The sequence below is a fragment of the Ailuropoda melanoleuca genome, chromosome 16 (genome assembly GCF_002007445.2).
Source record: "Ailuropoda melanoleuca isolate Jingjing chromosome 16, ASM200744v2, whole genome shotgun sequence".
In the NCBI taxonomy this organism is placed as follows: domain Eukaryota; kingdom Metazoa; phylum Chordata; class Mammalia; order Carnivora; family Ursidae; genus Ailuropoda; species Ailuropoda melanoleuca.
Window position 1 is genome coordinate 80,930,018 of NC_048233.1, and position 24,941 is coordinate 80,954,958.

Below are 24,941 nucleotides of genomic sequence, written 5' to 3' on the forward strand. Positions count from 1 at the left end.
CAACCTAATTGTTTTTTAAAAGAGCAAAAAACTTCAAAAACAAATGTATAAAACGGGTTTGCAAAACTATAAAAAATAAATAAATAAATGAGCCAAAGACTTAAGCAGGCACAAACAGCCAATAAGCCCATGGAAAGGTGCATAGTGTTACTGTTCAGGAAATGCAGATTAAAACCTCAAGAAGGAACCCCCTACCCCCACTAGAGTAGCTAACATTAAATGGCCAACATACCAAGTGTTGACCAGAACATGGAGCAACTGGAACGCCCATCCGCTGTTGGCAGGAGCACAAAATGGTACAACCACTCGGAAAACTGTTTAGCAGCTTAGACTAGAGCTGAACCTACCCTATGATCCAGCAAGTCCACTCCTGGGTCCAACAGAAATGCATACATATATTCACCGAAAGCCGTGTACTGGAGTGTTCATTGCACCACTGTTCCTAAGAACCCCCACTCTGGAAGCCACCCAAAAGCCCATCGACCAGAGAAGAGGTCCAGAAAATGTATATTTACACAATGGAATAACACACAGCAGTGAAAATCACCAGTTTGCAGCTGCCCACTATACTTCGGTGAATCTCACAGACGTAATTTGGAGCCAAGAAGCTAGACCCAGAATGTGCGTGTTAGATGGTGCCGTTTCCCTAAAATACAGAAACAGGCCAAATGAGTCTTTGCTGTTCGACATTAGAGCGGTGATTACACTTGGTTTGGGATGGGGGAGCGGGTTTGGATCTGGAAGGGGGTCTGAGGGGGCTCTGTGGGTCCTTGTAATGTTCTGTTCCTTGATCTGGGTAGTGGTTTTGTTCGATTTATGAAATTGCATCAAACTATTCCCTATGGCACACACCTTTCCACGTGCACCTTACACGTTAAGAAAAGCTTTTAAAATGATGGCGCAAACTGACAAGATATCACCTGGAAAATACACAGACATTTCATTTTTCTTTTCTTTTCTTCTTTTCAGATTTTTTTAATTATTTGCCAGAGAGAGAGAGAGAGCACAAGCCGGGGAGCAGCAAGCAGAGGGAGAAGCAGGCTCTCCAGTGAGCAAGAAGCCCTATGAGGAACTCAAACCCAGGACCCTGGGATCATGACCTGAGCCGAAGGCAGAAGCTTCACCAACTGAGCCACTCAGGTGCCCCTCATTTTTCTTTTAAAAGCAGGATGCAAAACAGCATGTATTGCACTATCTGGCCCCGTTTTTGTAAGAAATAAATATATTCATTTGCAACATTAATGGTGGATCGTTCTGGGTGGGGTTGAGTCGCTTTAGAAGTTTTATTTGCCTGTAAGTAATCTACAAGAGGCATGTATTATTTGTAGATCTGGGCCCAAAAAATGTTATTATAAATTTAATTTTAAAACCTGTGCCCATCCCTAAAGCAACTCCACAGGTCTGGGACTGGGGAGTAGAACTGTGTGGTGGGTGTTGTCAAAAGATTGTGTGCCTGGGGCGAGGCCTCGATTGAAAGCCCCTAGGGGACCAGCCGGCCCAATGCCTATCACACCAGCTCGATAACACTTATCGTGCTTAAACACTCCACTTTGGTCTTGCCAGGATTGGGTTCTTTAGATCTCATTCCATTGATTGATTTGATATGTTCGCGGAAAATTTCTGAACACCTGTGCCTTTGGCAGGGAGTGCCCTGCCTTGGGGATGCTGTTCCTGGGGCCCCTCAAAGCCAAGTGCCAGGCAGGGCTAATGGCAAAGTACACAGTGTTGTCTAATCTTTCTGCCAGGCCAGTCTGGCACAACGAGATTACCTGGCATCCTACTCCTGGCAGCCACGGAGTGGCTCTGGCTGACGATCAGACCTGCTCATGGAGGACACGTGGTCCTGGAGTCGGGGGTCCACTTTCCCTCCCAGGAGTTCCTGCAGGGACCGGGCAGAGTGGCTTCCTTGAGTGTCCCCGGGAGGGAGGCTGTGTCCGTCATGGAATGTCCACCTGACGCTCTAACCTATGGGCAGGAGCCAGGTGGGTGGGCGTAGGCACAGAGCCTGGGCCAGGGCAACGGTCTCCCAAGACCAGAGCCTTCTGTGACATGGGTTCTAGTCCCTAAATAGTGTCACTATTTAGTTATATGGACCTGTGTTGACCACTGAAACCTCCGGGACTGTGTCAGTAGGGATAATGCAGGAATGATAACAACTTTTAAAAGCTCATGTATCTCAAAGCACCAAGAAAGTTTAGAGAGCCACGGAAACACAAGTCGTATGGTATGGATGGAAACTCGCATGTCAACTCCCTCCTTGTCAGATTGTTTGCGTTGCCTGGACAGGAAACTGCCTTGCTGAGCTCTGGAATGGCCCCGAATGGGGACGAGCAGAGGCAGCTACATCGATTTTTGTGAAATTTCCGAGGGGGTTTCTATTGTACTAGTTTCTACTGCTGGTGACAAATTAACACAAATTTAGCAACTTGAAACAACTCACATTTATTATCTCACGGCTTCTGTGGGTCAGGCATCCAGGCTCAGTCTAACTGGTCCTCTGTTTCAGTGTCTCTCACAAAGCTGCGGTTGGGGTGACAGCCAGGGATGTGGTCTCATCTGGGGTTCAACTGGAGAAGACTCTGCATCCCAGCTCCCACGGTTGTTGGCAGGATTCAGCTCCTTGTGGGTTGTCAGACTGGGGGCCTCAGTTCATTGCTGCCTATTGGCTGGAGACCATCCCCTGTTCTCCGCTGTTTGGGGCTCTCCATGGGGCAGCTTGTCTCATCAGAGTGAACGAGGGACAACATCTAGACAAGGAGTCCACTGGCAAGACAGAAGTGATGATCCCATATAATGTCATTACAAACGTGACATCTGAACTGCTCTGTCACATCCTATGGGTTAGAAGCAAGTCATGGGTCCTGCACACAGTCAAGGAGGTGGGGTGAGTTCAAGGGCATGGACACCAGAAGCCAAGGATGCTTGGGGTCATCATAGACTCTGCCATAAGCTGAGAATTGGTGCCACCAAGCATTTCAGCCTCCCTCGGGGTGTTAAAATCTCTAATATGGGAAGACTCGATTATCTTCACCATTCCAAGAGCTTCCCATTAGAGTGATCCAAAGACCTACCCAGTTGGGAAGGAAAGAGCCACCCACCATCCACCCTCTCTTGACTTGACCGCAAAAGCCTTGAAGTCTTGGTGTATTTCCACTTTGCTCTTGGATGTACCCCCAGCCCCTGAAACATGCCTACCCAGCATGTAACAGGTGCATGATAAAACGGTACTGAACAAATGTGTAAATGGCTCCTTCAGGTTCCTGCCTGAAGAGCCTTCCATCTGCTTCCCAGACATATCTCTCCTCTGTCCGAAGTTCCCAGACAAGCTGTGCCTCCAAATAGACACCCATCTTCAGACTCGAAACCCTGCAACCCTCCGGGGGAGCCTGGACACTATGGATGCCCCCTAGAAGGACCCCTACCACCCCCCACTCACCCCCAGCATGAGGTGAATGAGCCCACCAGCCAGTAGCCCCAGGAGGACTGTGGTCCCCCCTCGGGTGCTCAAGGCTTTGCCATGGCAGGCCAGCTTCGTCACTGCTGCCATTCGATGTGGAGGAGAAAAGCAGGCTGTGACAGATTTTACTCACGGTTCCAAAGGACCGAAATGGAAGCCGGGATGATGCATGCATCATTCTTTTCTTTTGCATCTCCTTTGACGGTATTACAACATCTTATTGGAAATGAATCCTGTGTGTCCCCTCCTTCCAGGCAGAAGCTCGTGCCCAATTTCCCTTCACCCCCTCCCTCCTGTGGCTGTCACTGGCTGAATGTGTCATCTGTCCTAAAGTCAGGCGCTTTGCGTCCACTGCCCTAGAGTGAAACGTACCTTTCCGAGTGCACGATCTAGAGAGAGAGTATTTCCATCTCCCCAGAGTCACGCTCTTCCCCTGGCCTCGCACCTGTGTTCTGTTCCCACTAGTTTGCCTTTCCCAGAATGTCGTATACACCGAATCTTACACAGGTGGCCTTTGGAGTCTGGCCGCCTTCACTCTGAATAATGCATGTGCGACTCATTCAGCAGCTGGTTTGTCTCTGTCGTGGAGTGCGGCTCCATCAGGCGACGACACCACCACTGGCGTATCCAGGGAACAGCTGAAGGACTTCCAAGTTGTCTCCAGTTGTTGACAATTAGGAAAAAAAGCTGTTCTAAACATCTGTGTACAGGTTGTAGTGGGGACATATGGTTTTCATTTCTTTTCCCTAAATACCCAGGAGGGAAATGGCGGGGTCAAATGGTAAGTGCATGTTTCCCTTATACGAAACTGCTAAGCCGTTCTCCAAAGGGGTGGACCTCTCGCGTGCCAACCTGCAGCGGCGGCCCAGCAGCCCCACCAGCACTTGGGGTTCAACAGTTGTTTCCATGGTAGCCACTGTAAGTGTGTGGCTGGTTAGGGGCACCTGGGTGATGCAGTTAGGCATCCGACTCTTGGTTTTGGCTCAGGTAGTGATCTCCCTGTCATGGGATCAAGCCCCAAGTCGGGCTTCGCACTCAGCGTGGAGTGCACTTGAGAGTCTCTCTCCCTCTCCCTCTGCTCCCCCAGCTCGTGCTCTCGCCCTCTCTCAAATAAATAAATAAATCGTTAAAAAGAAAAAAAGTGTGCAGCTGGCTAGCACTCCGTATTTAATCCTCACAACGATCCCATGACATTGGTGGGACTATTATCCCCATTTGACAGATGAGGAAACTGAGTCTCAGAGAGACTGGATCACTAGCCCTGGGTCCTATAGACATTCCAAGGCAGGGCTGGGATTCCAACCCAGACCCTGGATCCAGAACTCTTCAGAAGATTCCTCCATGGCCTGCAGTAAACTCCGCTCAGGGGACTGAGGCAGAAGGCGGCACAGGGAGCCACAGAGAGAGGCCTGGAGTCAAGCTCCCCCAGGCAAGTGGCACAACTTCTCTGCACCTCAGTCTCCTCATCCATCACATGGGGTCATGATACTACTTACCGTAGTGAGCTAAGAGTAAGAGGTCAATAAATCTAAGCTCCCCTGTCTCCTCTAACTGCCAAGGGAGAGAAGCACACGGACGATGCCACTCCAGGTAAATGAGCAGAACGGCTAATTAGGGAATCATGACCCCACTCGGAGCCACGTTCCCGGCCTGCTCTTAACTAAGCCCAGCGTGCCTGGGGTTAATCAAAACAGGGTGCTGAACACTCCCGGGCACCTTATAATCCATTGAGGGAAATGAATGATGAATAAAACACGTATAATGATCTTCATGGTTCATTGCCCACTCCTCAGTCCTGAGGCCTCCCTGACTCCCTGCTCCCCACACACGTCCCTTCATTTCCAAGTTGAGAAGCAGGCACAGAAGACTGGTCCGTCTTTCTTTCTTTCTTTCTTTCTTTCTTTCTTTCTTTCTTTCTTTCTTTCTTTCTTTCTTTCTTCTTTTTTCAATTATGATGAATGGTTTCAGATACACATAGGAGACTACATAAAGTATAAAGAATAATGATGAGCAGCCAGGTACCCGCCCCCAGCATAAGACCCCAGTTACCTTTGATTTGAAACCCTGACGAGCAGACCCTACACACACACCCCACACACTCCCTCCCACCCCGTGGCAGCTTTGAGCCACAGTTTTGTCTGGTGCTCCCAGAATTTCGGCAAGCGTCCGTAGGACCGTCAGCTCCACCATATAAGGGCCGAGATCAGCCCACAGGTCAGAGTGAGAAAGGCTGGAGGGGGAAGAAGAGAGGAGAGGAAGCAGGTACCAAAATATACGAAGCTGGAAAATACGGTGCAAGGATCCACATTTGGGGTGCAAAGAGGTCTTAAGGGGTAAGTCTGAAATGCAAATGTGCTATGTACTAACCACCCCTGGTCCCAACCTTGGTTCACACTCTCCACCCCTCCACACTCACCCAGAGACACTGGGCGAAATTTGGAGCTTTCATAGAATCTGTGTCTCCTGATGCTGGAAAAACCAGCGGTGGCCCAGGGAATCTGATTTCAAAACAAGACCCACAGATATGGCTCACTACTGACTGGCGACCTCCCTCCTGCATATCTCCATCCCCCACAATTTCTGAATCTGTTTTCATTCCTCTTTTTTTTTAGATTATTTATTTATTTATTTATTTATTTATTTATTTATTTATTTGACAGAGATAGAGACAGCCAGCGAGAGAGGGAACACATAGCGGAAGAGCCTGATGCGGGGCTCGATCCCACAATGCCGGTATCACGCCCTGAGCCGAAGGCAGACGCTGTGCCACCCAGGCGCCCCTGTTTTCATTCCTCTTTGTCCACTGAATAAATCCCACAAGGTAGAGAACCCTGTGGGTTAGTAAGCACCCTCTTCTAAGAAGATCCTCTTTTTTTGTTTAAAGAGGATCCCCTTTGAAGTCATTCACATGCTAGTATGAATTTGCCCAGATAGCTTTGCTCTGCTGTAGCTGATCTGGCCATGTTTTAAGCATGGAGCAGCTGGGAGAGTCAGACTCTGGTGGGATCTTCAAGGTGGAGGCTTCCAGCAACCTGAGAGGGTGAGAGAGGAGCAGTAGGGAGAGAAGGGGTGCAGAATGAGAAAGGCACAGATTCCAATGACTAACCCAGCCCGGTGCAAGTTTGCTTCCTCCAGCAAAGGAAGGCAGTATTCTCCCACTTGCTCCCCTCCTTCCTCTTCCTCTGTGCTGCACGTACCACTTTCCCAAGAGTCAGCCCAACTGCCATGACAAACCTGTAGGCTAGTTTGACACCCAACCATCCCATAGGAGGACACTTCTATGTGAAAATGTGTCCTGAGTCCCGAACCATCGACCTAGGAATGTGCTTTGGGGGTAGCAACTACAGGAACATGATCCATCGCTGAGTGGGGAACTGTTCTCACAGGGGCATCCCACAGGGGCAGATCGAGGCTACAATGAGCCCCCTTGACATCTGTTCAATGTTAAGCACACTTTGACCAATTTTGTCAAAACATGTAGCTTGTCGAGTTCTAACGAATTCCATTATTTAAGAGATCAGCCCCTGCTCCGTAACGTGCCCCCCTGCAGCTCCATCCCCACGGCAGGGTCCGGTCGCAATGGAAATCTACTCGATTGGAAACTTCCCAGGACAGAGCTGAGGGGCGGGGACAACCTTATCAGGAACTGTTCTGTTTGGGGTTACGAGAATGGGTGACATTTGGAGGCTGATAAGGCGGATCCCCAAGCCCTTGGACTGTATATAAGGAACAGCTCTTGCTTGCTGCTGTACACTTCCCAGCCTTCCACCCTTCTCTAGAGACCAGACCGAGAAGAACCATGAAGTGGCTTCTGCTGATCAGCTTGGTGGCGCTCTCCGAGTGCTTGATCATCAAGTGAGTCTGGGGACGCTCAGGCCCAGGACCAGCTTCCCAGGGCCGATTCCTTCTGCTGCCTGTCACGTTCCTTCCTTTCCCCTCACATTTTTCTTCCTTCTTCCCTCGTCCAACTCCGCTCTGCTCCGCCACCTCCAGCCTCCCTTCTTGTCTCCCTCTGCCCTTTAGGGGAGCCGGCGCTGCCCACGTGGGGCTCGAGTCCTGCCAGGGCTGGGTTCCCAGCTCCAGGAACCGGGCCGGGTGACTCTGGGCAACCACTCAACCTCTTTGCCTCAGTGTGCCAAAAAGAGAAGCGTCTCCCCGCTTGGCTTCCCCCTCCTTCTTCCCCTCTTGGACCAGCTTCCTTTTCCTTCTGAGGCTTCCACGGCACCCCACCAGCAGACTCCTTGCCTCCTTACTCTGCCTCCTCCAAACCACCTGTTTGCAAATGCTCTGCCACAGGGTTCCCCTGGTCAAGAAGAAGTCCTTGAGAAAGAACCTGAAGGAGCATGGGCTCCTAAAGGATTTCCTGAAAAATCACAGCCCCAACCCAGCCAGCAAGTACTTTCCCCAGGAGGCCGCCGTGATGGCCACGCAGCCCCTGGAGAACTACATGGACGTGAGTGCCCGGGGAAGGCCCCGGAGGAAAGGCGGGCTCCCGGGGGTCTTGGAGGATGGGCCAGGGCCCCCAGGCAGGAACCCAGGGGGCTGCTCCCAGGCTCTCAGAGGCACAGGGGGTGCAGGAAAACTCACCATCAGAGCCGTCGCTCTCATTTGTTCTTTTGTTCATTCATCCAGTGTCTTTGCACACAGAGCACCCCCCTTCTGTGCCAGGCACCGTGCTGGGCCCAAGGGCAGCGGCCACGAGCAAAACCAGGCCCAGCCCCCACCCTCATGCAGCTCACGGTCTAGGAGAGAGAGACAGACAGCAATCAGGGAGACTCACAAACCAGGAAAAGCACAACCAGGCCAAGGGCTGCACACTAAAGGTCTCACGCTCAGAGGGTGCGGCCGGAGCAAGCAGCGAAGGAAAAGCCAGGGTTTCCAGGGGACAGGAGAGCGTCCCAGGGGGTGATGGCTCATGCCAGACCCCGTGACGGTGGCGGACAGAGTGCATCTGAGGAAAGGAGGCCGTGCTCACGGAGAGCAGAGAGCGAGGGAGAGAGGCACAGCGAGGCCTGAGGGGTGGGTGAGTGGAGCCAAATCAGAGGGTCTGCGGCCTAATTGCCACTGAGCTGTCTCAACCAGGAGGGCTGACATGACCAGATTGGGGCTTTAGGAAGATCACTGCGGCTCTCCCATTTGGGACCCCATGACAACACCCTGCCCTTCCGTAGATATTCTGTGTCCGTACTGTGAATGGCCCTGGGCCAAGGGTAGGAGACCAGGTTGCCCGTCCCTAAGAGCTTAGCCCGTGAAATCTGCCAGCCCTGGTGCCGAGCTCGGCTCTCGTGCTTGCCAGCCACGTGACCTTGGGCAAGTCATTTACATTCTGAGTAAGCCTCAGCTTCCTTGTCTGTAAAACAGAACCACTAATATCTACCATCAGGGTGTTGTTGCAAGTAATGGAGGCAATGGTGCTTTTCGGAGTGCTTAGCATGGGGCCTGGCCCCTGGTAAGAGCTTCGTAAAGTCAGCCCACCTGTTCACTTAACAAATATTTATGAAGTGCCTACTATGTGCCGGAGGCTCTGTGCAAGGAGCTAAGGAAACAGTGGTGAAGAAGTAAAGTTCCTGGAGCTTATATTCTAGAGGGAAAGACACATAAGAGAGACAAATAAATATGTAAGAGAATTTCAGGGAAGGACAAGGGTCGCAAAGAAAAAAATCGAGTAAGGGGAAGAAGAAAAATGGGGGAGGGGCAAATGTAGATAAAGGGAGGGCTGCTTGGCGGAGACGTTTGACTGGCACTCCGAATGAGTGATGAGTCGGAGCCAGGCAAGGAAAGATCTAGAATAAACATTTCCCTAGCACAAGAAATAGCAAGTACAAAGGCCCTGGGAGGGGAATGAGCTTGTCATCACTGAAGAATCACCAGACCAGTGGGGCTGGAACAGAGCTGGCGAGGGAGAAAGTGTTGCCCCTGAGAATAACAGTCCTGACTCTGTCCTTTCGTGTCCTTTTTTGAACCTGCTAACACACCGAGGTTTAGGAATCAGACCTCTTCACGGGTTCCCATCGTTAAGGTGATGTGTTTCTCTCCCCATCGACAATTTACTGAGAAAGCATTTCAGCATATACTCTGAGGGCTGCTGTCAGGTTCCACCCCTTTCCGAGACCGTGCATTCCCTAGGACAATGAGACAAAGACATACAAGACAAGAGCTGAAGAGGGGACAGCAGATTATTATTGGGTGTTCATGGTGCTTAGAAGAGGACAGTCAGAGGGTAACAGGGGAGCAATCAGGGAAGACTTCCAGGCGGAGGGGAGACCCGGCTGGGCCTTGAAGGATGGATGTATTGGACAGGGAGAGAAGGGCCAGGAGAACAGTGAAGGGAAAGGCGGGAGGTGGGCTGAGGGGCCCCCCCAGACACGGTCCCCGGGGAGGCCGGGCCGGGGAGTCCCAGGGAACGGTGCGCTCAGTGAACTGTGCCCCCCCACTGCGTCCTGACAGATGGAGTACTTCGGCACCATTGGCATCGGCACCCCCCCTCAGGAGTTCACCGTCATCTTCGACACTGGCTCCTCCAACCTGTGGGTGCCGTCCGTCTACTGCTCCAGTCCCGCCTGCTGTGAGTGCTGGGCCCCGCCTGCCCGGGCTCCCCGGCACCAAGCCATCTGGGAGCCCAGAACCCCCAGGGCTTCAAAGAGGTCCATTTCAAGCCTGGAGGAGGCACTCGGAGATTCAGTCTGCAAGCATTTACTGAGCACCTACTATGTGCCAAGCACTGGGCTTGGGTGCCCAGGGATAACGGGGTGAATCACGCACAGTCCCTGCTCTCAGGGACTTCAGCAGAGAGAAGAGTGAAGGTGCTTAGCACCATGGACCAGGCCATGAGCTTGCTCTGCTCAGGGGAGCAATCAGAGATGACTTCCAGGAGAAGGGAGACCAAGGGGTCCTTGGGAGGACTCTGGAGTCCACTGGGGACCTCCCATCGGGGACATGGTCCCAACTGGCCCTACTAGACAGAAGTGGAAACTGGGAATGCTTAGGCTCTAAAGTTTGGGGGAAAGATTACTTTTCTCCTCCAAAGCCCCCCCACCCCGAACCAAGGCATCCACACTAGGAAGACACTCTCAGCCCATGACTCTCACTTGGCTCTTTGAGTTTGACGTCATTCCTTCTTGCCCTGGCAGCCAACCACAACCGCTTCAACCCTCAGCAGTCCTCCACCTACGAGGGCACCAGCCAGACAGTCTCCATCGCCTATGGCACCGGCAGCATGACAGGCATCCTGGGCTATGACACTGTCCAGGTGAGCACCTGCGGGCTGGCCACCTCATCCCGCCCAGCCCTGGAACCATCTTCCCAGGACCCAGGGGACCGCAGCGCACCCCCCAGAGAGAGCGTATTCCAGCAATGCGGGTCTCAGTGACCACAAAAGTAACCTGAGAAGGGACACAGGAGGGGAAAGTGGCAAAGATGTCACAGACATCTCTAGGTGGGGCAGTAGTGGGTAGGGGGTTGGGGCGCCAGGAACCATAAGCCAACCTCAGGACCCCCAAGTTGAATGCTGGGTAGGGGACAAGGAGCAGAAGGCAAAAAGGCTCAGCTCTCTTTCAGCACCTCCTCCCCCTTTTCACACCCCCACCTGCAGCCCCCCTGAGTCAGAAGGCCACAAGCTCCACCCCTGCCCCCACAGGGTGCAGCAGGGGTCAAGGGCTCTGACTTGCCTGGGGTCTGCCTTGCATCCAGTCATCGGAAACACACACACACACACACACTGGACCATCTGCTCTGCAGCAAATTCTCACTCTGCGTCGCAGACTGTGGCCATTGGGAGATCAGTCACAGCGGTTACTTCCAGAGGAATTAACAAGCATTGCGGGGCCAGTCCTTCCCTCTTCCTTCCAGCCTGCCGCCCTGGAAGCCGAGTCCTACTCGAAATGAGGCAGGGATGCTCCGGCCCAGGGCTGGCACCCCACAGTGCTCGGTCAACACGTGCTGATGGGGAATGTCTTGGTTTCCCCCAATTCAGGTTGGAGGCATTTCAGACACCAACCAGATCTTCGGCCTGAGCGAGACTGAGCCCGGCTCCTTCCTGTACTACGCTCCCTTCGACGGCATCCTGGGTCTGGCCTACCCCCAGATTTCATCTTCCGGGGCTACTCCTGTCTTTGATAACATGTGGAACCAGGGGCTGGTTTCCCAGGACCTCTTCTCTGTCTACCTAAGCAGGTAAGTTGGGCCGGGAGGTCACGGCCACCTGGCCCAGCAGGGGTCTGTACAGGGCTGGGTGGGATGGACAGGGTCTTGGCAAGCAAGGGATTTGAAAGGTCAAGGTCTAAGTCTCAAGAGGTAAATAGTGGAGACAATGGTGCCCTATCCCTCCTTGACGAACCGCCTTCCTTCGTCTTGTTTTACCAGTGTGACTTTTGTCGCCTTGACTTACACAATCAAATGTCGTTAGCCATTTGCTCCCCAGCACCAGTCCCCTTGCTGCTGGCCCCCAGGAGTGGATTAAGTGAATCCACTTAAAATGGGGGCCAAAATTCTGCAGCAAAAAAATGAAAATAGGACTTTATGTCTTGAACAAGGGAACTTTTAACTGATGAAAGCAAGTTTCTTCTGTTAGTTAACAAAATCTAGGTTCCGGTTGTGACTCTGAGTTAATTGGAAGAATGAATAAAGAACAAGCCAAGGGCTGGTTTGGTTGAGTAAATGTTTATGCAAGAACATCAGAGGGTGTCATCAATTCTCTTGAGATGCTCAGCTTTCCTCTGCCACATCCTTCTCTCTCGAAGCGATTTGTCGTGCTCGATATTTTTCTTGGGTTGCTGACTGTTCTGCTGTAATCTCAGTGGGTCGCATGTACGGTTCGATGTTTGCAGGGAGATGGGGTGGGGTTAGGGGAGTAGGGATCGTTTTATCCGTGGCCAGTTTTTCCATGGTTAATTTCCTACCATTGCCCACCTTTGCTTCCCTATCTGACCGAAACTGCAGAGATTTAGAAAGTGAAGCTCCCAGTAACAAGGACTCCTGTAATTTACGGTGGGAGGAGCCATTCATCCGATTCTCCTCTTGGCCACTTAATATTCTAGTCGGCTCGTACACATAACCTGTCTTTACGGCTACTTCGGTATTTCTCTTATTTCTCCGCCGATCAGGGTTTTTCTCCATCATAGCACTTGGGACGTTTTAGACCAGAGAATTCTTTGCCGTTGGGGGCTGTCCTGTGCATTGCGGGATGGTTAGCGGCTTCTCTGGCCTGTCTACTAGCTTTCAGTAGCACCCCCTTACCCCTTCCAAATCACAACAATCAAAAAATATTCCAGACATTGGCAAATTGGAAACCACCCGTGGCTGAGAGCCAGTGAACTACATGATCAGGTCCTTACGAGCGGCCACTGCCATGCATTCGCTTCTCTTGAGCTCCTCGCAGCAATGAGAGTGAACACAGGGTAGAAACCACATGCCTTGGAACCAGAAGGACCTGGGCACCCCCTGGCCATGTGACCTTGGGCAAGTTGCCTCATGTCTTTGAGCCTCACTGTAAAGTGGAAATAAAAATAGTGACCTGTCTGTCATTCACTTGCCCAATCAAGGGTAGCTCTTAGGACGCGCATAGTTGATGTTCAGGCGAATGAATGAATGAATGAATGAATGAATGAATGAATGCCTGTCTCTCCCCCCATTTCTCACAGCGATGACCAGAGTGGCAGCGTGGTGATGTTTGGTGGCATTGATTCTTCTTACTTCACTGGAAACCTGAACTGGGTGCCTGTTTCTGTCGAGGGTTACTGGCAGATCACCATGGACAGGTGAGAGCTCCGTGGATGGCCAACATCCTGCCGTGGGCCCCCATATAGACTCGTAGGTAACTAAGCTTTCTGGAATCCCCCTGGAACAGCCAGCACAGGGAAATGTACCCCAGGGGGAGAACATGGAAGTTGACCAAGCCAGAGAGACCCCAAGAAAAGGAGGAGAGCCACTTTCCTCCTGGTCAAACAGGCAGGACAATTTACCAGCTTACGTGTCCACACATCCCAGCAGTTAGGGGACCTTGAACTAGCACAGATCCCTCCCACCCTAGAGCGAAGGGGCTGCCTTGTTTCAGGGCCTTCCTTTCCACTCTCCCCTTTGGGGCCCACCCCTGCCCCAAGCAGCCTCATTCCCTGGCTGTTTGTCACTCGGCTGGCCTGCCAGGTGACCAGTTGCCCAGGTTCGCCCAGGAATGAGCAGTTTCCAGGGATACTGGACTCGCAGTGCTAAAACCAGGACGGTCCTGAACAAACTGGCACGTACCAGTCACCTTGCATCTGCCCCAGGCCTGCTAAAAGTTCATCACGTCTTCCACCTCCTGCCCGCACTCCGTATCTCCATCACTCCCTGCCTGTGATGTCCTCCTCCAGCTCTGCTCCTCCTTAGCAACCTCGGGTGTCTGCCTGCCTGAGAAGCCTTCCCTGACACCCCACCCTCCCCCTAGATTACGCTGCTGTTCCCCGGCCATGTGTCCTGCTCCCCCTGCTCTTGCTCGATCATAACCTATATTTCCAGCCAGACCAGGCGCTCCCTGCAGACGGGAACCATGTGGCTATCTGGGTTTGCATCTCCCATGCCTAGCACAGAGCCCGCACTCAGTTGATATTTGTGGAGTAACTGAATGCATGAATGAATGAGAGCAGCTGGAATTTTATGTATTGGCCAATGGATAGGACGGGGACTGTATGGGGCCACCTGGTTCCTCCTGGGGGAGATACACCCACTGGGGACTCAGGAGACCCTTACTTGTGTCTTGTCCTTAGCGTCACCATCAACGGACAGGCCATCGCTTGTAGTCAGGGCTGCCAGGCCATTGTCGACACAGGCACCTCTCTGCTGGCTGGCCCAACCAACTCCATTGCCAACATCCAGAGCTACATCGGAGCCAGCGAGGACTCGAATGGCGAGGTGAGTCCAGCCCTGACTGCCCTGTTCTAGACCCAAGTGGTGGGTCTGCCATGCAGGAGAAACGGAAGTCTCCTAACCCTCACTCTTTCCAGATGACGATCAGCTGCTCAGCCATCAACGACCTGCCCGACATCGTCTTCACCATCAACGGCATCCAGTACCCTCTGCCTCCCAGTGCCTATATCCTGCAGGTAAGCGGGCTTTGGGCCAGTCGTCTACAGGTGCCTGCCGCAAATGTGGTCACCACCACCGCACCCCCCTCCCCTGGCCTTTGCACAAGGCCAAGTGCTCTTCCACAGGCTGAAGCCGACATCTGCTCTGGACGGCTTCCAGAGAAAAAGAAGACTTTTAAAATAAATGCATGAATGAAAATGTGGATGCAGCGCCCCTCCCCCAAAGGGGAAAAGTGAGGCAAAGGCCAGTGGCAGGAAAAGAGGACTTCCGGTTGGACACCTGAGTCCAAGCCCTGGGTCTCCATGACTAGCTCATTGTTTCTGAACCAGTTGCAGCCTCTCCCGGCTCTCAGTGTCCTGGTCTAGAAACTAGAGACATCAGCGTTCCCCACCCCTAGACTGTGGGTAGGGTAATCGAGTGGGATCAACCACATCGAAGCTACAAAGGGTTGGGCAAATGGAAACCGCACCTTCCATAGGGTCAGGGCTTGTGACGCTCCTACTGTCTCACCAAGTGACAAATCCTTACTTGGTAGAGTCTGAGCCACAGGACAACGGTTCACCGACTATTACAATGCCAGGTGGAAATCCAGTTCTGCCCCGGGGCTTGATGTCACTGAGCAAGAAGTGATGACAGACGGCCAGGACAGGACGCTCCCCCCAGGGATGCTGATGAACAGGAGGGGGCGTGGCCTAAGCAGGGAGGGGGTGGTTCCAAAGCTCCCCAGCTCCCCAGGCAGCCAAGGTGGTGGCCTGGAGCCCTAGTAACTGAAAAGGGCTAACGGCTGATCTGCTTTGCCACCCGATGGGGTCAGAACGAAAAAAGGCTGTGTCACCAGGGCTTCCAAAATCCTTCACGGCGGCTGACTTCTCCCTAAACCTCTTAGCTCCGATGCTGATGTCAGGGTTTGTACATCTGCCAGAAACCCTGGATCATGTCTAGTAATCCCTGGAAACCGACAGCAGAGCGAACAGCTTATCCAGGCAGACCCCCGGCCAAGAAGAGTCAAGTCCCCGGGCACGAGCCAGGAAATTCCTCCCTTGCACGTGCCGCGCAGTGGCCCCGGGGACCTTGATGCTTCGTCCCCGGCGCCCTGTCACCACTGGGTCTGTGCCCCGTCTCCAGCTTTCTTCTCCTTTCCTCCAGAACCAGGACTGTGTCAGCGGCTTCCAGGGCATGAACCTCCCCACCGCCTCCGGAGAACTCTGGATCCTGGGTGACATCTTCATCCGCCAATACTTCGCTGTCTTCGACAGGGCCAACAACCAGGTCGGCCTGGCCCCCGTGGCCTGAGCCGGCGTCTCTCCCGCCGCGTCCCAGGAAGACCTAGCCTTAGTCGCCCGCTCTAGATGTCCATAATTCTCCTGGTTGTTCTTCCTATGGGACTGTGGAGGTGGAAGCTTGGTCCCCTCCCCTGTCACACCAATAACGTAGAATAAAAACCTGCCCTCCTGAAAAACGTGCTGTGTGTTTCTCCCCACACCACCGGGGTTGGAACACCGGGGCAGGGGGACAAGATGACCACGTCCCCTTGGATGACACCGAACAGTGACAGGGGTACACACCCTGCATTAGAGCCGGGAAGGTGATCGGCCCTCAGCAGGTCCGGCTGGGAGCATCAGAGAAAAACGGGCTCCCGAAATACCAGGCCCGTTGCCTCCTCACGCAATAGGGCACCTAGGTTCTTAGTGAGGGAGTCAACTTCTTATTTCTCCCAAAGGCAGTAAGAGATAGTGAGAAAAGGAAAGAGATCAGGGGGAGGGAGGGAGCATTCCACTGATAGGGATATTCCTAAGCAGGCTGGGCCGGGGGGTGGAGGGGTGACCAGATCTGACACCCCCACATCTAACGAGCTGCTCTCTGGGATTAGCCGGTTGATCCAGACTAACACTTGAAGACCCCTCGATGCTCTGGGTGCAGGACACGGAACTGATCCGATGCTTTTCCAGCTCCTGGGGGGTGGAGGGGCAGTGGGGCCGGGGCAGAGGTTGTGAGAAAGCAGTGGGTATGCCCATTAGCAAATACACCCTCGCCTGCAAACAGAAAATACTTAGAGCAGCATTTCTCCCGGTGGGTTTGGTAGCAAAAGGTCCAGTGAAAAACAAAGTTACAGAATAAGCACGCAACATGTAGCATTCTAGACCCTGGAGGTGCAAGAGGCCCTTTCCCAAAGGCTCTGAGAAATGCTCCCACAGTCATCTGTTTGACCTTGACCCAGCTTAGCCTGATGCCAGTACCTCTCTTGCTAGCAAACATTTTGCAGTCCTGTGCTCCTTGGCTGGACTGTTGGGAAACTCCCACAGCTGGAGAGCTGGATTCCAGGCTGGCGCTGGGCCTCCCTGCAGGGAGGGAGTGACCTTGGGGTGCCCAGAATGGGATGTCTTGGGAAACTTTCTTGTCACATCCTCCTCCAGTTTGTCGTTTGTCACTCTCACAAATGTAATTTGTTGGGCCCTAGGATGCCCCAGGTCTCCCTAATGTCACAGATCCCCTCCTTAGCCCATTTTCCAGAGCTGAACAATCTTTTTGAAACAGAAATCTTGATCACCTCTCTCCCTTGCTTAAAACCTTTAATTAATGCCTTGCACTTACACTTGGAATAAGACAATACATCTCCCACGCTCTGCATGCTCTGGTCCCTGAGTACCTTCCCTGCCTCATCTTGACCCCTCCCCACCCTAAGCCCCCACCCACCCTGGCCTTCTGCCACCTCCACGACTACCCAACCGTCTTCCCTACCTCTGGACCTCTGTACACACTGTGCCCTTTGCCTGCATTGCTGCTCGCTTTCTCAGACCTGCGACCGCCGAGCATCCTGCAGATCTCGGCCTACACAGCACCTCCCTGCGAAACCTTCCCAGACCACCCTCTCACGGAGAATGGCCCTCCCCTCAGTTAGGGCACTCGGGGCCCAGCAATCATGCATTTATACGAGTGCTTGTTTTCAATACACGAGGGCAGGCACTGCTGAAACCCCAGCCTCAAGAGCAGGGCCTGGCACATCGCAGGTGCTCGAGTGCTTGTTTTCAATATACGAGGGCAGGCACTGCTGAAACCCCAGCCTCAAGAGCAGGGCCTGGCACATCGCAGGTGCTCAATACATATTTGCAGACTGAGTGATGAATTCAAGATGACTTCTGGAAAGGAAACAACAAGGAAATGGATCTGCTTTCACTGAGGGCATGCTTACAACAGCAGATGGGTCCGCTCCCACCCCCACCAACGTTCTGTCCCAGTCCTATTTGGTCCTGAGACAAACAGGTGGACTTCTCACGTTTCTGGGGAGGAATTTCACACTGTCCTGGCTCCTTTGCTGTGTTTGTGTTTCTGGCATTTCCTGAGCACCTCCTATGGGCCAGGCAGCGTGCAGGCTCTGGGGTTGCGGGCCCGTCTTCCTGGACCCCTCCTATTCTGTTCCTGGCCCCCACAGCTGCAGCTCAGCCCCTCCCTCCCCACCCCTCTTCCGTTTGCTCGCCCTGGGATTCCTGGATCCAGACAGAATCTAAAAAGACTCCCCTTTAAACAGACCAGTTGGACTGGGAAACCCAGAGCTGACATGTCTGATCTGACTCTTTCCACTTTGCCCCACGAGATAATACAGATTCACATTCCTGTCCCAGGCTTCTCCTCCGTTCATCTGTCTCCATTCCCTGCAGGCCTCGGGGGTCTAAGCATGGCTCCATCTATCCTTCCCTTTCCCACTTGTCCAGGAGTATATTTTCATCTCCTAGGTCTCTGCTCCACTCATCTGTGGAACCCACACCCTCTCCGGACGTGGGGTCTCGTGCAGTGCCTGTGGGAGCAGAAACTGGTACAGCCCCTACGGAGCTCCATTTGGCAATGTCTGTCAAAATGAGAAATGTGCATACCTTCTGGCCCAGTAACTGCCCTTCTGGGAATTTATCTTTAAGACATACACTTGCACATGTGCAGAATGATGTAAGTACGAGGTTATTCTTTGTAGCATCTTTTGTAAAAGCAAGATTTGAAACGACCCAAATGTCCACCCATGGGGGGACGGTTAAACAGGCTATGGTGCGCGCAAGGAGCCGCTCGGCAGCTGTAAAAACGTTAAAAACGAGTATGCTCACTAGATTCTGGGGAAGATCTTGAGAAGAGATCGTTAGGTGAAGCAAACACACGCACAAAAACAGGTGACGACCGGGCTTATACCACACTATCTGTGGGGTACAAAGAAAGAAAATACGATCTGCTTGCGCTTACGTATAGGAACCGAGAAAGGACGCCCAGAATCAGAAGCCGTAAAAGGAAGAAGAGGGCGAGCAGGGTAGACGTGGGATGACGGAGACATCCCACTGAATACAATTTTACACAGTTTTATATCTAATGATGTGAACACATTACACATTAGAAATAAGTTAAGGGAGGGTGCCTGGGTGGCTCAGTCGGTTAAGCCTCTGACTTGGTTTGGGCTCAGGTCATGATCTCAGGGTCATGAGATCGAGCCTCATGTCAGGCTCTGCACTGAGCGTGGAGCCTGCTTAAGGGTCTCTCTCTCTCCCTCTGTCCCCTCCCCCACTCTCTCTCTAAAAAAAAATACACACACACACACACACACACACACACACACAAAACAGGGCACCGGGTGGCTCAGTTGGTTAAGCATCTGCCTTCATCTCAGGTCATGATTTCAGGGTCCTGGGACTGAGCTCCACATTGCTTCTCCCTCTCCCTCTGCCTGCCGCTCTCCCTGCTTGTGCTCTGTCAAATAAATGAAATCTTAAAAAAAAATTGTTTTTTAACCTATTCTTTTTCTTTTTTAAAGGATTTTATTTATTTGACAGAGAGAGAGAGAGACAGCGAGAGTGGGAACACAAGGGGGAGTGGGAGAGGGAGAAGCAGGCTCCCCCCTGAGCAGGAAGCCCGATGCAGGACTCGATCCCAGGACCCTGGATCATGACCCGAGCCGAAGGCAGACGCTTAACTGACTGAGCCACCCACGCACCCCTGAGTGATCCTCATTTGAAACCTGCTATGTTTATCCTTGAGCTTGTTGATCTGAAAACCTCAAAATCGGGTCTCTTGAACTGGGTCTGATCATTTGGCCCTTTGGGAACTCCCTAGGTCCAGGGAAGCTGACACCATGGACCAGGCTTCCGGCATCCCCTCTTCCACATCCTCTACGGCTTCTCAGAAGATTCCCGAAATGTGGAATCTGGGTAAGGGACACTGAAGGGTGCGTTCACCCAAAACCAAACTCCCCCCCGAGTGCTGGAGTCTGAGAATTCCGACCAGCTCCTCCCACTTGTCAAAAGCAGTCCTCACCCATCTGGGGTCTTGAAGGCCGTCCTCCGGCCTGCTGGAGCCAGCCAGCCCTGGACGGGGCCCAAGTGTCCTGAGGCTTTTCTCGGGCAGAACATGTTCTTAGCAAGTTGGACCCCGCTGGGGCCTCCCAACGTGTCCCGTCAACACTACCTGACGGAGGACAGCGCTGAGCCCCCCAGGGGTCCTGGGAAGGGACTATGCTGACCACCGGGTAAGGTAGTGAGAATCCTGGCCAGCCTGAAGGCCCTCTGCAGACTTTTCCCCGAGTGCCTGCGTGTGCCCGGGAGCCAGTGGAAAGGAGGCAGGCTGCAGCCTTGGGCCCAGCTGGCTGGACCTGCTGGAAAGCCAACCACCTGGGAGCAAGAGAGGGACAAGAGTGGCATCCTCACGCCCTAGGGAGGACAACGCAGAGGCATGTGCCACACGGTCTCCCGGAGGGTCTGCAGAAGGACTGGGTGCCCATCGCCCATAGCCGTACAGACCTGCTCTGTAATGCATGGTGATTGGTTTTCTTCCCGTCTCTGTCTTACCACCCCCTCCCTCACCCTGCTCCCTGGGATTACACACCCCCAGCTCAATGATTCTCCCCCAAATATTTCTCTCTAGGTCTGCTCCTGGGGAGCCCAAACCAAAATAGGGTAATCACAGCACCCTCCACAAACTGTCTCTGAAACCCCACCAGAAGAATCCAACCAGGTGTGATGCGAAGGGACAAAGCCCCGCCTGGGAGTCAGAGAAGCCGGGGCCTCCTCCCTGCTCAGACGTCACAATCCGTGCAACCTCAGGACACCTCTCTGGGCCTCTGTGGTCCCCGCTGTAAATGGGGAAACAGAGTCCAGAGAAGTGTTTTTTGTTTTTTTTTGTTTTTTTTTAATTGGACCACCTTGGGGAAAATGTTTACAGCTATCCTCCCGCCCATTTTTTTTTTCTCCCTAACATTCAAACTAAACACAATTTACTTGAGCTCTACGGAGGGGAAGCTGGTATTCAAACTCAAACTGCACACTTTATTGAATAGTGATGAGAAAATTGGCACTGACTCTCAGCCACTACCACGTTGACAGCTGGATTATTCCAGAAGTGGCAATGTGGAGGCAGCCAGCGTGCTACACGTTCTTCCTGAAATTAGATCGCAGGGGGCATCGTGAAGTTGGCCGGCTGCCCCAGGGCACAAGCACGAACCACTGCAAGGTACGAAGGCGTTAACGCATGCCATCGTCACAGCTCCGTGGGACATTACACCAGTGAGGGAGCTGGACCGAAGGTCCCTGGGTGGGTCACAGCTGACCAGGGCATCCCAGACCTCACTCTCCATCACATGCCTCAGGTCTTAATGGACAAGAAGGTCCCTAAGTCCTTTGCATCTCTCAAGCCTTGGGTGTCCACGCTCCTAACTAGAAATCTACTATTCCTGCCACGGCGCTGGATTAGGACCTCACGGCCACACCGGTGTCTGGCTGGATGCCCCAGATGGCCTTGCAGCCAGCACCACTGCAAATGCTTCACCCTGGGACGTGTGCTGAGCAGCAGGACAGAGAGGAGCTGGGGGGAAGGGGGTGTGGTGCCCCGAAAATGTGGGTGGGGACTGTGCCCTGGGGTTTGCAGAATGAACGGATTTCAGTAATAGCAAGCTGGTGACCCGGTGACAGCAGAGCTCCCTGTCTTCCGCCTCCATCCCACCCCCATTAACGATAGTACTGTCCTCTTTCCATCTGTCATGTGAACTGGCCTCCACCGCCTAGATCCCCCTTCAGGACTGATGATTTATTCCCCCAGCTGCTGGGAAGGTTGTCGGCTAATAGTTCTCGGCCATCGGCCCTCTTAGGGAACTGCCTGGGCCGAAGGGAGCCCCCCTGCCAAGGTCACCCCCTTTCCTGGGACAGCCCAGTTAGAATGACTGGTCAACCCGGGGGGGGGGCACAGAGGCCTCAGGACAACTCAGGACAACTCCTCAGAGGGGGTTGGCCGAGACCTGGGACTTCTCCCTCACTGCTGCCCTCTCCCTCACTGCTTGAGAGGGCCCCTTGGGAACTGCCCACTCCCGGTCCATCGCTGAGGCTCCCACCCAGGGAACCCAACCCGCAAAACCTCCTCTGTCATCTTTCCCCTTTTCACTGGAGGAGCCCCCCAGCGGCAAAGGCAGCAGGTGTTTCCACAAGACGCCCCCCCAGTTTGGTGCTGGTTTTTCTCCCCAGCTGGAAGGTTGATGTGGGAAGGTAGCTTACCACCTGTGGGCTTGGAGTGACGTCTCCCCACCTTTCCAAAGGCGAGAAGTGAACGAACAGGGCAGTCTGGAGGAGACGGAGACAGCCTTTAATCAGGAAACCTCAGGGAGGGATGCAGGAAGGCTGGTGGCACAGTCCCAGGGGAATCCCGGGCCCTCTCCGACTCTTCTCCAGAGTGGGGAGCTCAGCAGCCCCGACCTTCCTCAGAAGACAGGCCGGCCGTGGTGTCCAAGGAGGATACTGACCATGGAGAGTGCCAACTACCTGTTCTCACAGCACATTCCAAATGCTTCTTGGGGACAAGGCTGCCTGGGGCCCTGGGGACTTTCCAGTCCTCCAGGAGCCCTGCAGAAGTGAGGGTCCGACGTCACCGGCCTCATTCGCCCCAGAGCCTCCCTGCCAGCACCCAGGGCCGCTGGCTGTTTTCTCTGTCGGGCATCTCCCAGGCACGGCCCTGACCTGGAGGCCTGCTTACCCAGTGGACTCTTCCTCCTTTGAGGTCCCCGCAGCAGGCCCCTGGGGGCTGGAGCTGGCCGAGGCTGCGAGGGCTGCAGCAAGTCTGGAGGTGGTGGGAGAGAGTCTGCGAGGCCTGAGGAGGGTGGCGGGGGTCTCTGAGGGGCCGGAGGCCATCATGGAATGGGCTGAAGCTTCAGTCAGGACAATGGCAGGTGAAGAAGGCCTTCTGGTGGCTGTCTGGGCCCAAGAGGCTGAGGCTGAGGGCTCTGGAGTAACAGGAGGCCCAGGAGCTCCGGGAGAGGCTGGAGGTAGAGTGGAGGCTCCTGGGGGGATCGGAGGCCCTGCTGAGCGCTGGGAGGCCCCGGGCTCCCCTGGGAATGTGCCCCCAGGCCCCAAAGGGGGTGAGGGTGAGGCCTGGGCTCCCGAGGGGCTCGCGGGTAAAGTCTGCACGTAAGACAGGTTCGTTCTGAGGAGGCGCTGGAGGACATGGGGCACAGGCTTCCGAGGCCATGCTGCCGGGGGGTCTGGACAGGAACTACAGTTCACGGGGGCCTCAGCATCTCCACGAGGGCTCCGAGCCACCTTGCCGACGTCCACTGCCTTCCGCTCTGCGCCATCTAGAGAGAGGTAGAGGAAACAAGATGCACTGTGGTTCTCCCCGACGGCCGAGGCGGCTCTGGGACGAGCCGTGCGGGGCACAGAGGCCTCTCACTCCTGGGAAGGCCCCGCTGGGCGCTGCCTCCAGGCGGAGACCAAACAGGAACCACGAGCAGAGGGAGGCAGTCCGCCAAAGTCACTCTGCCAGGCACTGGCCGTGTGACCTTGCACAAGGCCCGTAANTGGCCGTGTGACCTTGTACAAGGCCCGTAACTCCACGGGGCTTCTGTGTCCTCGTCTGTAAAACGGGCCTCCTAACGACTTCCAGGGCCACTCTGAGGACGGAATGAATGGTGCGTGAGAAATCCCAGCCCAAACCCGGATGTTAACCACGGACGGCGGCTGATAACCACGTGTGAGGGCGGGAGGCACACTGACAGTACCAGATGTACCGTCTGGCAAAGGCCGTTGAGATGGGGAGGCTCTATCCCCGCTCAGTTTTGCTGGGAACCTAGAACTGCTCTAAAAAAATAAAGTCTATTGAAAAAAAAACTTTTTTAAAAAATCTCAGCCTGGAGCCCGGCACATCATAAGGGCTTGATATTATGGGAGAGAACAAGCGAAGGAAGAAGGTAGGCAAAGAGAACATGGGGCAGGAAGGAGCACAAGAAGGAAGAGTGTTGGAGAAAGCCATGATCAGGAGAGACAGATGCTGCCAGGCCCAAAAAGCCTGGAATGACTGTATTTAGAAAATCACCGGAAGGAAGGTCACACAACTCTGAATAAGCCTGAGGGGACCGAATTGTATGCTTGAGTGTGTGACTTGTCCGGTATGTGAATTATACCTCACGGAAACTGTGACTTTTATGAATGATCAAAAGGAAACAATTCATATTCTACTGCAACAGGAAGTGGTTTCTCCTCGTATGGAGCTCTTGTTAGGAAGAGGCACGTGGCGAACGTCGCAGAAGCAGTGTGTTCCAGGAGAAGGGGCCGGGCTCTGCGCCTCACCTCCTGGGCCTCCATTGCCCCATCTGGAGGCAGCAGAGCTCGGGGGTAAGGGATCAGAGAGACCTGGGTTGAGCCCAGAGCCACCAACTTGAGCACAGCCTTAAGACAGAAACCGAATTTCTCTGAGCCTCTGTTTGCCCATCTGCAAAATGGAGATCTAATCAGCCATGCTCCCACATTCCTGGGAGCAAATAAATGAGGTCACCCAGGTCACATGCTCCGTACCTGGCGTGGCATCTTAGCTAACGATTACTCTCCGGACAGCAGGGGGAATAATGGTTTGCTGAGGAGTTTGTGGCGGTTTAAGTGAAGCAACATCTACAAAGGGCTCGACGATTCTCGACAACAGGGCTGTAGGGGCTCAGGCGGCTTCCAGCCCCACCAGCCCTGACGGCAGCTCTTCTTCGGCCTCGGACCCGAAGAGCGACCCTAAATATGGAGGATCCCCTGCCAAAGGCTGAAGGAGTTAAACATGTATTTTATCCAAGGGGAAATCCAGGCCACAAATCAGTAGAAAAATTCACTGTCTTCTTGGAAGTTTAAAAAAGTAATGTAGGGGAACCTGGGTGGCTCAGTTGGTTAAGTGTCTGATTTCAGCTCAGGTCATGATCCTGGGGTCCTGGGATCGAGTCCCAAGTCAGGCTCCCTGCTCAGCGGGGAGCCTGCTTCCCCCTCTCCCCCTGCCCCTCCCCCTGCTTGTGCTCCCTCTCTCCCTCTCTCTCAAATAAATAAATAAAATATTTTTTTAAAAGGAAGCATGAAATAGCCACATTGAAGTCACTCTCTCTCAAATAAATAAATAAAATATTTTTTTAAAAGGAAGCATGAAATAGCCACATTGAAGTCACTTT

At 53.5% G+C, this 24,941-nt stretch overlaps 2 protein-coding genes across 6 annotated transcripts in view; one reads left to right on the top strand and one right to left on the bottom strand.

Moving 5' to 3' along the window:
* The first annotated feature begins 7,129 nt into the window (after positions 1–7,129).
* Positions 7,130–15,974, top strand: LOC100477257 (pepsin A). The gene is made up of 9 exons (XM_002928653.4): positions 7,130–7,312; positions 7,754–7,910; positions 9,905–10,022; positions 10,588–10,706; positions 11,430–11,629; positions 13,096–13,212; positions 14,197–14,341; positions 14,434–14,532; positions 15,662–15,974. The coding sequence occupies exons 1-9, from the start codon at positions 7,257–7,259 to the stop codon at positions 15,806–15,808; spliced, it is 1,158 nt and encodes a 385-aa protein (XP_002928699.1). The 5' UTR covers positions 7,130–7,256; the 3' UTR covers positions 15,809–15,974.
* A 4,741-nt stretch (positions 15,975–20,715) lies between these two features.
* The window catches only part of VWCE (von Willebrand factor C and EGF domains), a 30,184-nt gene continuing 25,958 nt past the window's right edge, over positions 20,716–24,941 (bottom strand). For all 5 annotated transcript variants that reach the window (XM_034645789.1, XM_034645791.1, XM_034645790.1 and 2 more), the window contains one exon: positions 20,716–23,099. In XM_034645789.1, coding sequence (XP_034501680.1) covers positions 22,498–23,099 — 602 coding nt within the window. In that variant the 3' untranslated portion in view covers positions 20,716–22,497. The remainder of the gene's footprint in view (positions 23,100–24,941) is intronic.

Excerpts from the sequence above, each read along its gene's own strand:
- LOC100477257 (XM_002928653.4), top strand. The coding sequence starts at position 7,257 with ATGAAGTGGCTTCTGCTGATCAGCTTGGTGGCGCTCTCCGAGTGCTTG. Across the intron at positions 7,313-7,753 it reads TCCGAGTGCTTGATCATCAA|GGTTCCCCTGGTCAAGAAGA; the intron begins GTGAGTCTGGGG and ends GCTCTGCCACAG. Across the intron at positions 13,213-14,196 it reads TGGCAGATCACCATGGACAG|CGTCACCATCAACGGACAGG; the intron begins GTGAGAGCTCCG and ends TCTTGTCCTTAG.